The sequence below is a fragment of the Chroicocephalus ridibundus genome, chromosome Z (assembly GCF_963924245.1).
Source record: "Chroicocephalus ridibundus chromosome Z, bChrRid1.1, whole genome shotgun sequence".
NCBI classification, from domain to species: Eukaryota; Metazoa; Chordata; class Aves; order Charadriiformes; family Laridae; genus Chroicocephalus; species Chroicocephalus ridibundus.
Window position 1 is genome coordinate 67,151,527 of NC_086316.1, and position 14,905 is coordinate 67,166,431.

Here is a 14,905-nt window from a genome sequence, read left to right on the forward strand (position 1 = left end):
GTTGAAAAATCCTGTTCTACTTCTGTTTCTCTTGCATTGAAGCTGTTGTATACCAGTTCTAAAAATCCTTTTTGCCTGCCTTTGAATTTTCGCTGCTTCTGCTTATCCATTTTGATGTGGGGTTGCCGGCAGTCAGGGATGTGTCATAACGATACTTGATGGGTTACTCTGATGTCTTCCCTGACAGCATTCCCAGCACTCTGGTGGCATCCCTCAGAGGATGGCTTCCCAGAACTATCCACCGTGACCCCTCATCCCTTTCCTGAGTGGTAACAGCTCATTCAGAGCCATTGACTCCCACCCCAGATCAAGCTACAGAGAAACAAGCCTGGGAAAGTCCCATCATTTACTAAAGCTGCTGATCTATATGAATGCTAATTGCAGTTAAGAGTCCTGTTGGGCCAGTACTAATTAATTATCATACAAGTACCACTACAGACTGATGATAAACTTCCTGAGAGTTTAGTCCTAGTACACACACAACTTTTAAGGAGGATGGGCAAAACACTGAAGATGAGGATTTCTAGACTTGAAAGAAAACAAAGACTTGAACAGGGCTTTAGCTTGGTCTTGGTGTTCTCTGCTGCTCACTTACACAATTAAACAAACAAAAAGATACAATTAAAAAAAAAGAAAAAGAAAAAGAAAAAAGAAAATAACCGAGTAATATTACGTTATTTTAAAATGTAAATTTAACAAAGGGATAAAATACAACTTATGAGCTTTCTCTGTTACCTTCATTTCACTCGCGTCACGGTTCAAAAATGTTCTTTATCATAGACCCTGCTAAGCATACGGGTGAATCCACCGCAACATCACTGGGTCACTGTGGTGGGAAAGAATGGTGGACATCTAAGCTCCTTGCTGCAGAGGACAGACACCAAGCAAAGCCTAGACAGGAAAATACCACAAAGTCAGAAGACACTACAAAACTCGCGCAGTACCAGGAGGAAATTAAATTTAGAAGCTCTGATACTTGTGTTGTATACTTAAAAAACCCCAAACTTTCACTGGTGCTGAACATGATTTGTGTTTGTATTTATAATCAAACATCCTCCATTCCCTTGGGAGCGAACTGTCTGATGAAGCACCATCAGTTTGCCATTTCTGCTACCCTGGGCGTTGCTGCTGACACAGACACTCTATTATTTCTTAAAGGTGCTTAAGCATGCAGGGTTTTGGTTGCTCCCCCTGCCCCCACACCCCACACCCCACACACCCCCCCCAGTTTTGCACCAAAACATCCTTTCTGTGTGAAATAACAACATATCTGAAGATGCAGTACTTGTACTGACACAACCCTGGAGTAATCCGAGTAGTAATTCAGGCTGAAAGTGCTTGGGTTGGCGTGCTTCCACGGTTAATACTTGCCGGCATGTGAGGGCCCAGAAAAGCCTTCTGAGAGCGTAGAACAGTGCTAACCTAATCGCTCACGCTGTGCTTGGCTGGGGGTTTCCGAGACATAGGAAGCCTAGAGGTGGGAATAGGGTTGCAACAGTGAGGCTCATATCCCTTGTGCAACGGAAAGTTTGGAGAGGAGCTGGGGGACTGCTTTCTTCCCTGAATTCTGGCAGAAGATTGCAGAGATGCCTCTTCCCTCAGGCAAGCTACATCTCAAGGGTGAAACAGAGATGTAGAAACTGCAAGACAATAAAGCGTGATTAATTTCTCTTGTTGATGAATGCTGTGCTGCTGCAGCCCAATTTCCAGGTGTTTCTAAGAGTAATCACTATCTTGCTTACATTCTTCTGGGAAGAGATCCATTTAAATTAGCGCAATCTCCTTGGTCTCTAATTTACTGCATAGGGGTGTGGATCAGGAGAGCTGTTTGCTGCGCAGCCCGAACAAGATTAACGCGATGCTTTTGGGTTGAAGAAAGCAATTACAGCAATTGTGCGTGGAATGTTTGCATTGCTTGTCTTCTGCTTTTTCTAACCATCTTGCAATTTTGGGGATGTCATCTACTCCTGATTTAAGACCTTGTGAACGATCCCCGCTCTGTGAGCAGCAGAGCAGATTGCACACTTTTCGTTCAGCAGCAGTTCTCACAAAGATAAGCCTGGTTTTCCTTGTTGCCAGGTTGTGCTCCAATTTGTTCCATTACTTTCTGCATTTTAAGACGACACTGGCATTTCTACCTCTGCGAGGTCATCCCACAATATTTACACAGGAAAACACACTCTGTAAATTACGCTACACTTACAGAAATCAAGGGTAGCTTTAATCTCTAGGACTGCCCATTTTGCCCCCTAAGAAGCTGGGATGCTTCTTAGGCATCGAGCTGAAATCAGGAACTCCTGTATAGGCTGCTGTGTAGAGCTTCTTTATATATTCTATATAGAACTGCTTTATGTAACTTTTTTAGGCAGCATGGCTGAATCGGAGATACAGCACACTTAGCGATGCATTTCCACCTCAAGAACTTGTTTCCCTTGTGGATTTGCCAAACCTGTTACTCAGCCTTTAGGATTTAATACAAAGTGAAGCTGTTTACGGAATTAGAGGGTGTAATACATGAGAAATCGCAGAGAAGTTTATGCCTGATGCTGTGAGTGTGGGAAGGCTGCTCATCCCACCTCATCCTAGAGCAGAACACAGATGTGCTCAGTGGCGTCAGTGGTAACTGTGCCCAACAGCAAGAACAACGCTGGCCAATAAAATTGTCTGTTTTGCGGTTAATGCTGCTAAAGGCAAAGCGCGGTTATGCAGAAAACATTTTCTTCGTGTTGGTCACTATTTTCTTTCCAAATAAAAGCTTTTAACATGGAAAAAAATAAAGATTGTTTTGGGTTGGGCTGAAACTCAAGCTTCTCAGCTCTTCTGCAATTTTCCAACACTCTCCCAGAAGTGCAAACAGCTTTTTCCTTGTTAAAAAAGGAAAAACCAAACCAAACCAAACCACAAAAAAAAACCCCAAACCAAAGCCCCCCCCCCGCCATGGTGTTTGCGGCAGAGGATCGCTCCCCCAGCTCCGTGGCAGGCAGGCCGGGGCGCTGGAGCCCCGGTGGCCGGACGAGCCGGGCTCCACCAACAGCCCTGCCGGGTGTTTGTCACCCCCGGCAGCCCCTCGCTGCCCGTATCGCCTCCGGGCACGGCCGGGCAGGCAGGCGGAGGCAGGGCACGGGCGGGACGGAGGGGCGCCGCGGGGCCGAGGGGCCGCCATCGCCTCAGGCGGGCAGGCGGCTCTCCGGGGGGAGGCGGGGCTCGCGCCGCGGGGGCGGGGCGGCAGGGGGCGTGCCGCGTCGCGATTGGTGGGCGCCGGCCGGCCGGCCGTTGGAGCGCGGGCCGTGCCTGGGGCGTGCCGGCGGCCGGGCGGGGCGGGCGGAGGCGCCGCCGTCCCCTCCTCTCTCCTCCCGCCCGCCTTAAGGGGCCGGCGGGCGGCGCGGCAGTAGCAGTAGCGCAGTGCGGGCGGTGGGGCCGGCATCGCGGCGGAGGGGGGAGGGGCGGTCGCCCGGTCGCTTGGTCGGTCGCCATTGGCTCGGCGAGCAGCGCCTCGGGGCGGCCGAGCTCCTCCCTGCCGCCGCGCTAGGGCAGAGGCTGTCATAGCGCCGCCAGAGGAGGAGGAGGAGGAGGTGTCGCCGCCGCCGCGCCTGAGGCCGGGCGCCCGGCGCTGCCAGCATGTTTGACAGGAGGCGGCTGCCCTTCGTGGCGCTGGACGTGGTCTGCGTGGTGCTGGGTAGGTCGGCGGGGCGCGGAGCGGGGGTGGGGGGGCGAGGGGAGCCGTCCCCGGGGCGCCGCGCTCCGCTCCCTCCCCGCACGGCACCGGGCTAATGGCATGCTCGCCTCCCCCCTCCCCGCGGCGCCAGGCACCACCCCGGAGCGGGTCTTCTTCCAGCCTGCGCCTTGGCCCTGCCTGTCTGCCGCTTCCACCGCTGCCTGCCCTCCCTTCACCCCCGTCCCTATCTCCGTCTCGCCCTCCCGTTCGCCGCCGCCCCCGGGAGGCGGCGGGGCCGCGCTCTGCCGCCCCCCGCCCACAGGAGTACGGCCACTGTCGCCTCCCGGGACCGAGGGCTGGGAAGGGGAGAGCCCTGCGGGGAGGGAGCTGCTGCTGCTCATCCACTGACATCTGGAACTGCCTCTTCTCTCTGATGTCCTTACTTTCCTTACTGTCCTTACTTTCCCTAACCTCTTCTGTCGGCTCTAGACCGGTTGTGGCAAAAGCCTGTGCTGGGGTGGTAGGTGTCTGCAGCCTGGGATGTGTTTGTCACCCGTGGTGGGTCGGAAAGCTGCCCTGAGAGGGGCCGGCATCACGGGAAACATGCTCCATCCCAGCCTCCGGCAGAGGTGGCCCGATGGGTGGTGTGCGGTAGAGAAGAGGTTCACTTTAAGGCTTGAGTTGTACGCGGCCTCGGTGACACCACACTAATGCTCTAGGCTGAGGCTGAAAGTGAAATGGGGTGTTTATTAGAAGGTGGTGTTTGTGTCTTGGTGTCCGTGTGCAGCAGAGAGGGGCAGGAGAAGGGGCAGGAGCAGTGATGCCTTGGTGCGGTGATAGCCGTCTGTGGAACCGCAACAGCCACAGCACACTGCCGCGGCACTGCCAGTGCTTGTCTTGGCTAGTCCGAATAGTAGCACCTTCCTAACGTTTCCTTGTTGTGTTTCGATCTCTAGCTCTGTTGAAACTACATCATGGCCTGTCAATTTGCATTGACTTTCTCCTTCTGTGTAATGACACGATATAAAGAGTAATGATGTTAGTTATCGATCAGTGAAGGGGAAGCTTTACTCTGTAAAGAGTTGTGACTCCTGTGGCCCTCTGGGTGTTGAGAGCCTGGGAAGGGTCTTCAGTATCTGAAGATGTACTTGGTCAACTTTAGGAACTGTTAGTTTTGGATGTTTAATGAGAGCAGTACTTCAGTAATAAATCTAAGCACTTTCTCAGTGGGTGGTGTTCAGTCAAACAGGTCTGGCTCATGAAATCCCTCTTGGTTGAAGAAGTCTCTAGCATCAGTATGAACACAGTGAGCAATATTTTACCTTGCCTAGATGCTTCAAGTAGCAATGGTACCTGTAGCTAAATGGCATTGAAGAACAAAATTATGGTGAATGATGCATTGCTCTGAATAACTGCTGTATGAGAGAGCGCGCTTTTGGAGAGTGATAGTGGATCCATATGGGAGCAGTCTTTATTCAGATCAGAAGTTTTACAAAGCTATATTGTAGCAAGACTTAAACTTCCATGCCATCTTTATGGCCAGTAAAGCAGTTTTGTCTGTCCTAATAATTGTCATTACAAAATCTTTATAATCAGGCAAAAGTTTGTACTGTGCATATACTTTGGTCTGTTCAAAGCATATATATGTGTATATCCCAAGTAATCTTGAGTAATCAAGGAAAACAAAATATATTAAAATTAAGACTATAGGAGGCATGTGACTTGAGGGCTATCAAGCTAAAAGAATGAAGCTTTCTCCCTGCTCCAAGTTGCTACTTGGGGAGTGGATTCTTGACCTTGCCCTGCATTGTAATATCAATTTACACACCTTCCCCTGCCCCTGTGTAGCATTTGGATCACAAATGCCCTAATCTGATGCCTCAGTCTGCTGGAAGGTTGTCAGACTCTTTATTTTCCCCTGGGCTTGTTTCTTCCCTTGGGAGGAAAATGCAGGCAGTGCATAACATGAAGTCTCTTGACACCTGCAACTTTAAGCACGTTGAGTTACAGGTTTCAGTGAAACTCTAGCTGAGACGAAAATATTTAAGTGTAGGGAAGGAAAGATACTGGATATAGGACCAAATTCTCTTTCTTTTCTCCCTCACTCTCATGTAATTGAGACAAGCCCTTATAAAAACAGTTCTTCAGCCTGTGTGTCTAAAAGGGGAATCTGTTTTATTTTTTTACTGTAAAAATAGTTCCTGTTGATTGTGGACTTTATTCCAACTGTCACTTTTTCCCTGCCTTTCTCCCCCATGTGCACTTTGATATCTGCTCAAATGACCGAGGTAGCTGCCCAGATAAAGTGGCCTGTGGGTATTGATAACCTGATACCTAGTATCTCCACTAAAGAGACCATGAAGCCTCCAAGAGAAAATTCCTTTAATCGTGTCATACTGAAAGTTCAAAACTATGAAGACCATCAGACTGAAATCTCAAATCTTGGTAACCACAAAAAGGGCTACCAGTAGCTTACTCACTATCCCTAAGGTAGCTCTAACTAGTCACTTGATACAGAGCTTGCCTTTTGTCTCTTCCCCCTCCTGCCTGCACCTTCCCCATAGTAAGTGATGTTGGGGAAGAAAAATTAATTTGTCTCAGCAATGTTGGACAGAAAAAAAACTAAGGCTGTCACTTCAAGTTACGGTGACTTGGCTTATCCATAAGCTCACCACAGTGGAAGCGGATGACTCTGACTGTCTACATCTATGACTTACTCCTGTTTTAGTCAAACCATTCTTTGTACAGGTTCAACTCTCCTAACACAAGTTTTCCAAAGGGGTCGGAAGAGGAAAAAGAGCTTTCCTGTGATTTTTGGTGATGTAAATGGGTTTACTGAAAGGTCTGACAAGTGACCAAGATGGAGCAGAGGTAACAGACCAAGGAAGCGATCAAGAAAGAGCAGGCAGCACAGGAGGGAGGAACATCTCCCCCTTTATGTGGCATTAAGCTATTTGATCAGTTTGGTTGTCTGAAACTTAAGTTTAAGGCTGCTCTTAATTAGCCTTAAGGAAACTCCCTCCCTCATCCACCTTTCTACCCAGTAAGGTAAAGAGAATTCAGGGAAAGCAGTCTTTGGTGCCATGAGAAAATAAATAAAAACTCTCTCTTACCAGGCTGATAATTCTTTCCTTCTAAATGATACTAGTGTTTCAGCATTAAACTAATTTCATGTTCTGTAATCTGAAAAAAGAAAAAGCTGCAGATTTCTGCAGTAGCTGTCCTTAAATAGCGCGATGAGACTGTATCTGCATTCTGTGAGTGTGTGCTCATCTGCAGTGCTGGGTGGGTGTGTGCTGCATGTCTGTATGCAGCTCTGCAGTGCTGCAGGCAGCAGCTCCCTTACCCTGTGCGCTCCAGTTGACAGCGATCAATTTTTTCCATCACTGGAAAACATGAATGGACTGGACTATTTCCTTCTCCTGCATACTCATCTTACTTGTCCCTTGTTTTTCTGATGGAGAGACATTTTCTATAGCATGGCACAGATGTGTAAATAGAATGACATTTCTAGACAATAGTGAAAACACTTTTCACTGATACTGAGACTTGATTCTTAGGGTTTATTGCACTTTCAATTTGTCATGCAAAAAATAATAGCTTATTGGAATAACTTAATTAGTTAACTTGTGACTGGTGTCTTCATCAGGCACTATACATGTACTCTGTGACTCTTGCAGGTCTATTGTTTGACTGCAAATCAGGCTCCTTCATTAAGACAGGTAAACAACACTTAAAGAAAGAAGTTGGGAAACCCATGGCAATATTCCTGTAGTCAGTGGAAGAACTACTAAACGCACTTACCTTTAAACCAAACTCTCACTAAGACCAAATTAGATTAAAGTGAATTCTGCAGAGGAGACTGGAGCAATAAGGAAAACATTCTCTGTGACACTAGACTCTAGGACATCTTGCATCTGGTCTATGCTTGTTGCAGTTCATGCCTAACTTGAGTGCAGGGGTGCAGTACAACAGAACTGTGTTTCTCTTGTCCCTTGCCTGACTATACAATCACTGACATGCAATTGTAACTAGTTAGGGAGTATACTTGTCAATATATGATTGCTGGTCTAATACAAGTATATATACAATGTAAGATGAGAAAAATTGATGTCTTCTAAAGAATTTGGCCCTTCGCTGTTCTGTTCCACTCTTCTGCAATATGTCGGAAATAGTAAAAAGTTACTTAGTTATATTTAAAACTGTCATAGAATCTAGCGTATGTGTAGGGATTTCTTCTTTTTTTTTCTTCTTTTCTCCATGTCCCACCCTGTGCTGGCTCAAGAAACCAAATGCAAAATTCCCTACTGCACAGCCATTCTGGAGCAGTGGAGCTGTCTGCTACTTGGGTGTTGAGGTACCCTGAGCTGCAAGCAGTACCTGTGCAAAAAGGAGATTGGTAGGTGGCTGGTGGTGGGGAAGGTGAGTCTGTGGCAGTCTTACTGAGTAACTGCTTCTGAGTAAGGGAAGGAGGATGTCTAGTCTTTCACACAGAAAACATGTGAACTAAACCCAGAAATACTAAATGCTTACATCACTTTTTTTTTTCAAGCTTACAATTTAAAGACTGATGGAATGTTGTGTAATACAGAGCATCATGCTAAACGGCAGATGCATGGGTATAGGACAGGTGATTTTGCTTTTGCAGTATGTCACCTGGGAGAGTGAGATGGTTGGACCACTCTGCACACCCTCTACAATGTTTTTGCTTTAGGTGCTGTTCTTCCCTTTTCAGAGTATATACTCTTACTGTCACTAAAGGCAGCCATCTCCGTGACAATTAAGGTATTGCTGTTCAGTCAAGGAAGGCCTCCTTCTATGTGGGTTAGCACTTCCTGATTGCCCTAGTTCAAATAAATCCTCCCCTATTACTTGTGACTCATTGACATATGTGTCACCATTTTCCATGCCATGCGGATGCTAAATCTTTTTTTCTAGTGCATTAATATGTTGTTAAGCTGTAACAGGTTCATGCGAAAGGGCAGCTTGTCTTCAAATGACAATGTCCACCAGGTACCATGAGATGATATGCATTAAGCTGACTCTCAGTTCATTAGAAACATGGCTGTCGCCTAAAACCAGGGAAAATCTTACCTCTCCCACTGTGCTTTCTCAAACACATGAGACTGAATACTCTGGTTGTGATGTTGTTCCTTGTTACTTAGGTTGGCACCAGCCACTTCTACCCTGCCCCCTCCACACACCCCCCGCCACCTGTTAAAAAAGATGCTCTACCCAGAGACTCTCTGTGTCTTGCTAGGAAGCCTAAAGCCTACAGAAGAGCTTCAGGTTACAACTTGACTAGTTAATGAATGCTATTCAAAGTCAGTAATCAGGTTCTTGCTCTGCCAAGTATTGCTTTTAAAGTGTATCGTGTACTCTAGTTAACCCCTGCCTCAAAAAGACAAATTCTTGCACTTGATTTTTACAGCAATGGATAAATCCTAATTCACCTTCCAATACCTTCCCAAGAGCCAAATCTTGAACTCGGCACTATACTTTTTCCTCTTGGCATAATACAGGAAGATGCTTGTCAGCAGTGAAGTTCCTTACCAGCTGCTTGAATCCTGGTGACTTTTCAACCTTAGACAGACAGACGGGCTCTTGCAGCATGCTTATGTGAAGCTGTTGACCTTTGCTTAAGGGAATGGGAGGGAAGGGGCTTCTGACATATTTTCTGTAGAAAACAAAGTACTAAGCTACAGCTAAATGATAAAATAGCTCATCTCACATAGCTGAAGAGGTCCTGCCCCTGCCTCACCTTATGCTTCGGTGCTTGTTGAGCCTATGCTGAGCTGATTCAATATGCTGACCTGGTTTTAAAGAGTTGTATAGCATACTCAACTGACTAAAAGCAGCATGGTTTGAAACCCCACAATCAGCCCTGGTGGGAGGGGAAGTAAAGAGTTGACTAATGATTGCCTGCTACTGCATAGTTTTATGTAGGAGCTCTGTTGCATTGACCAGATCCTGATGACAGGATAAAGCTGTCATAGTCCTCTATCTGTGACTGTGTTAAAGCCATAGAAGCAGGTAGCACGAAGAGGTGACCTATCTTTGGAATGTACCTGATGATAGGAGATTAACTTGAGCTTAGTAGCCTTCCAATTGACTTGGATTTAACCACGACAACTTTCCAGAATTAGTCCAGGAGAATTAAAACAAACTCCTCTTGGATGGTGGGGAGGAATAAAGAAAAAGAAAGTGCTGAACAGAATTACATAGAGCCTTATTCTTATTGGCAAGATACACACCCACATAAGTATGGCTTTAAAAAAGTCAGGTTCATTGGTATGGGCTTATCTGCTGTATCTGGTATACTGCTGTATCTGCTCAGGGTGGTGGTGCCAGGGATTGGTTCTTTTCCGATTGGTTCTTTTCCCTATCCTGCAAAAGAAACTTCTCCTTCTTGGGGTTTAATCAGGTTAAATATTTGACTGAAGACAACTGAAAAATCCACAAACACTATAAAGTCAGATAATGGATGACTAGTTTTAGCTTTAAGTGGGTTTAATTTTTGTCATAAAACTGGGCTATCCTGAAGAAGCAAGATTTCTTTAAGGTACTTTCTTAGACTGTTTTGTTGAAACAACATAGTTGTCACTACACCAGGAAACACTAGTCAGTTCAGCAGTGGCAATAGACTTCTCAGTCCCACCTTTGAGTAGGCTCACAAGCAATTTTCCAGCCAGAGCGATATAGTCCTGCAGTTTAAAAAAAAAAAAAAAAGGAAGAAAATTGTGCCACTTATATTAAGGATCTTCTGCTTGTCTCTTCTTGTTTAACAATCAACTGCTAATGAATTGGCCCACTTTCTCGTAGGAATTTTCCTTTCCAAGTTGTAAGACTGATCTCAGAGGCACAGAACTAAAATGTGTCTCTTGGTAAACTTGAATTCTGCCTTTCAAACTACTTTTGCCAGATTCTCTGGTACATGGATCCTTCTAGCACAGTCAGGTCCAGCTTTTAAAATCAAGACTGCTTGTTTATATAGAAGCCAAAAACAGACCCAAGTAAGCTTCTTTAGCAGAATGTGGTGCAGAAAAATAGTGTTGAAACTGTCTGGTGCACTTATCAAACACTCTATGGTAACAGAGAGTGATGGGATTTGAAACAACCAGTACAAGAAGCATTAATAGGCTCTTCTTGGTCTGTTGTAGTCCTTGCTGATTCATCTTTAAAAACCTGTGACCAGGATGCAGTCTTACTCAGTGTGTTAAGGTACTTCAGTAGTATACTTCAACACAGTTTTGTCACTCCTCTTCCTGTGGCATCTGGTAACAGGAAAATAAAGCTTTTTTTGTATTTTAAATTAAGAAAGGCAAGTATGTCAGGTCAAGGCACCCATTTTTGAATTGCTATAAATCCCAGTTCTGCTAAATGGAACCAAAGGTATGCAGGAGCCATGTCCATACAGCCTTTTTTTCTGTGATGCTGCTGCTGAAACAATGGATCTTGCAAGACCTAGCCTAGATCTTAGTGCCTCCTCCCCTCTGGCTGCCATTGCTAATCATTACACTTTCAGAGGGGCCCCATGGGGGTTGCTTGATCTCCTAAGGTAGCTTTGAGATGTTAGCTAGCCATCCCTGGTATAGAAGAAGAGTCACAGCCGTTTGTTACACGATCCCTTTCCTACGAAAGGAGGAAGCTGTACCAAACAGGAGTTCTGCTCACCTTAAGTGTAGAAGGGATTATATACCAAATTTCAGTGTCTCAGGTAGCTTCCGCCTCACTTATAATAAGGTAGAATTTTTCCCCCTAGTTTATCTTAGTCCATTTTTTGTCCCTTTAACTTTGTTCTGTAATTGCAGATCTGCAGATTACTGTAAGCCTGTCCTGACTGAGTCACTGAAACTTAACAGTAGGTGCAATATTCTCTGCAACTGGAGTGCTGGGATGATAAGGAACACATATGTACCTAAGCTTATCTACTTAATTTAAGGTACATGAAGGGCAATGGACTATGCTTACCTTAAGCTGAAGGGGCTGGTTTGGAAACTAGTGGTGGAGACACCTGAGAGAATAACCTTCTAACTGTAACCAGGGAACCTTCTCATGTGCAGCAACATAATGGGGAGCATATATGGCCCTTAAGGGGTCAAGAAGGTGCTGAATGAGATACAGAAGGGAGACAGTGAGATCAAGACCTGCAAATAGCTCCAGTCAGGAACTGCTCCCCATTAAATTCCAAAAATCATCATCTTGGGCAGTGTCTCATTTTCTTGGCGTTTCTTAAACAAGTTCTGTAGCTTTTTGCTGACTCAGGAAGTTATGGCTTTGACTTTGTTTCATTAAGTAAGCTTATACTGCAGTACTAGTATTCAGTTAAAATACTTCAAGCCAATCTGGGGCTAGGTCTAATGCTCTTGAAAATCTCTGATCATTAATATATAGAAACCAAGATCACAAGTTTAACACTGAAAACTTCTACTGAAACTGGAAAGTGACACCTGCTCTATTATATGAGTACTGGAAGACTTTCTATGCTGTTACATTATTCATTATACTCAAATATCAAAAGCAATGTTGTATAAATATTTCTTACAAATTCTGGTTAAATGAACTTCTCAGGAAGTCTTCTGAATCAGTACAAAACAATTGCTCTGATAGCTTTAAAATAAAGGGTATTTTCATTTTTCCTTTTAAAATTCTGTTTAGATCTAGCTTATCTTTAGATACAGAGCTTATCTTCTCAAAATGTGCTGTTAGACACTAAAAAGTTCAGTGTACCATGAAAAAAATGTGATTCTGATAACTAAAGATACTCTGCACACACTGCTTCATGACACCATGTTTCAGTATAAAATGACATTCTGGTGGATGACAGGGTAGACAAACTTATGGAAATCCTGAGTTCCTCTGTAGCACTGCCGTGTAAGGCGTGACTTTGTTAAAGACTGTTTAAATAAAATACTCTTATGCTTGTGAGACTCATTGGAAAAACGGCATTTGTACTCCTAACAACTAATTGCCCATTGTATTTTTAAAGACTGAATAGTATTTCAGTTTATGGTGTGTAGCTATATGTGAAATACTCTGAAAGCCTCTTGCTCTGCACTCCCACAAAACAAAAATTAAAATGAAGAAAGTTATAACTTCTGGAGTTTAAAAGAGTAGTGGTCTTAAATGACATTCAGAGTTGGTGATGCCTACAGTAAAAAAAAAAAAAAAAAAAAAACCACCCCTCCCTGCCTTGCCAACAGCTGACCTTAGGAGTTCAGTTTCTTTTGCTGTATTGTTTTCTCTGCCTGGTAAACCCAGTGCTTTAAGTAGATTATGGAAGATCTTGATCTTTGGGGGCGTGTACATGGATTTGTATCTATGGGATTTTTAATTCTCTAGACAATGCAGTCAAAGCCTCCAATAGCGAATGTAATACTGAGCACATAATGCAAGCAGTGATTAAATATTCATTTCCCCTAAATAGGAAGGGTTACAGTGGGAGAAGTCGCTTTGGCTTGCTCTGGCTGCAGCCAGTTGGATTCTTCCCCACCCCATGAGCAGCACTGCAACACAAGGAGCTGCTGACCTCCCTCTCAAACCACCCCACCCCCTGCCATCTCTAGTGTCTTTTACTTTTAGCTGTTAATCTGAGGGTCTTAAATCTTTCTGTCAGTAATCAGGGTGATTGGCCTCTGCCCCACTGGGTGAACTGCTAATGAGTTCCAGGTGGTTGTCGATTGACTGGTCTAACTTCAACCTTCTCTGCCCTCTGAAAGAGCAGGGCCCAGGGCTTACATAGCCTTTGCTTGTGACCTGCAACTGGCTCACTTGACCTGCCTGTTTTTTCTCTGTTTAAGTAATAGAGCAGGCTAGGATATATTACTGTCTTGTCTCTCTGCATTTTTTATTTTGTATTTGTACTTCTGTAAATGCTTACAGGAGAAAAAATTGCATGTTTTTAGACTAACAGGTACTTAGTGCTTCTAAAAGTCCAGTTCTTTGACTGAAATGTAGATATAGGGGTGAATACACTTGTCTATGTGAATATTTTTAAATAAGTGTTGCGACTTGTTCTAATGGATTGATAAAGTAGATAACCAAACTAGTGCTCCCATTTGGTACTAAACTGTTGAATGTGAATGTGGAGAAACCAGAATATGATGTAGTTCTCTGTTAGTAAGTGACTGGACTAGAAATTGCACTCTTCTGTGTTGAGGCTGGTCCAGCTCAAAGGAAGGTTTCCTTCACTTCTTGCCTCCATCACCCTTGCCTTCCACTCAACCAAAAGTGTGAAGCATGCTAAGGGAGTCGTTTAGTGAAACTGTCTCATCTGCTGGCCCAGGCTGCTGATCTGGCTTCTCAGCTAGCCAAATCACAGATCATAAAACAAATAAAAGTGTAAGTAGTGCGTAGTTGCAAGTAGAATAGTAGCAGAGATTAGAATGTAGTTCAGGCTTTTAAATACATATATCCTGTTTACTGAAGCCTGGCACAGCTTCTGGTGTTATCAGAACAATCAGTTTGTTGGTAGCAGAAATACTTTGCATTCCTTGGGGTATAAAAGTAAGATAAAGTCCTTTAAAGTGGCTAGGAGGTGAGTTGTGGGCTACCCACTGAACTCAACTACTGAAAATAGTGTATTGATTTTCCTCTTGTTCATACCTCACCTCTAGGTGTCAAAAGTCTAAATACTTTGGGTTTTTTAATCTCTTCTTCCTCTTAATAGTTTTCTCCATTCCCAGAACCTCTTGTCTGAGGTGTTGATTCTTTCTCTTGACTGCTTGTGGGAAAAAATTTTCAGCACGTCTGCTTTTCCGCAAAGAACAGTCTCTTTTACAGATGCTCCCAAACTCTCCAGCAGCATGAGGCTGACCTGTCTCAGTTTCTTTAAATCCCTTGCATACTTCCTTACCTCAGACTGTACAATGTAAAATGAGCAGCAAAGCAAATATGGTTGTCCTGGCTGAAAATAAAAGCAAAAATACATGTGTAAGAGTGGGAGAACATAAATTCTCCTTTTCTTCTCAGTAATAATTACCAGCCGTATAGGTTCAGCTCAGAATGATGTCATTTATCTGTCTGTGGTTATTTAAGAGCATCATCTCTAATAAAGATGTAGGCTATGAAAAATACTTTTTTTCTTAAATGAGCCGCCTTTAAGCTGAATAACTGATGTGTTTTGAGGCTGTCATTTGCTGTGTTTTATGGAGCTTATTTCTCTGATACAGCCAGAATTCCTGTTTGACACCCCGCAACTTAACTGTAAATTGTGGCTTTTTTTACAAAAGCTGAAGTTGACTTTCTGTC

General features: G+C 44.4%; 1 protein-coding gene across 2 annotated transcripts in view; it reads left to right on the forward strand.

Moving 5' to 3' along the window:
* Nucleotides 1-3,305: 3,305 nt before the first annotated feature.
* PLPP1 (phospholipid phosphatase 1) overlaps nt 3,306-14,905 on the forward strand; it is a 67,489-nt gene continuing 55,889 nt past the window's right edge. Inside the window, exon 1 of one of the 2 annotated variants that reach the window (XM_063319336.1) lies at nt 3,306-3,676. In XM_063319336.1, coding sequence (XP_063175406.1) covers nt 3,619-3,676 — 58 coding nt within the window. In that variant the 5' untranslated portion in view covers nt 3,306-3,618. The remainder of the gene's footprint in view (nt 3,677-14,905) is intronic. The other variant, XM_063319335.1, reaches the window with a different exon arrangement.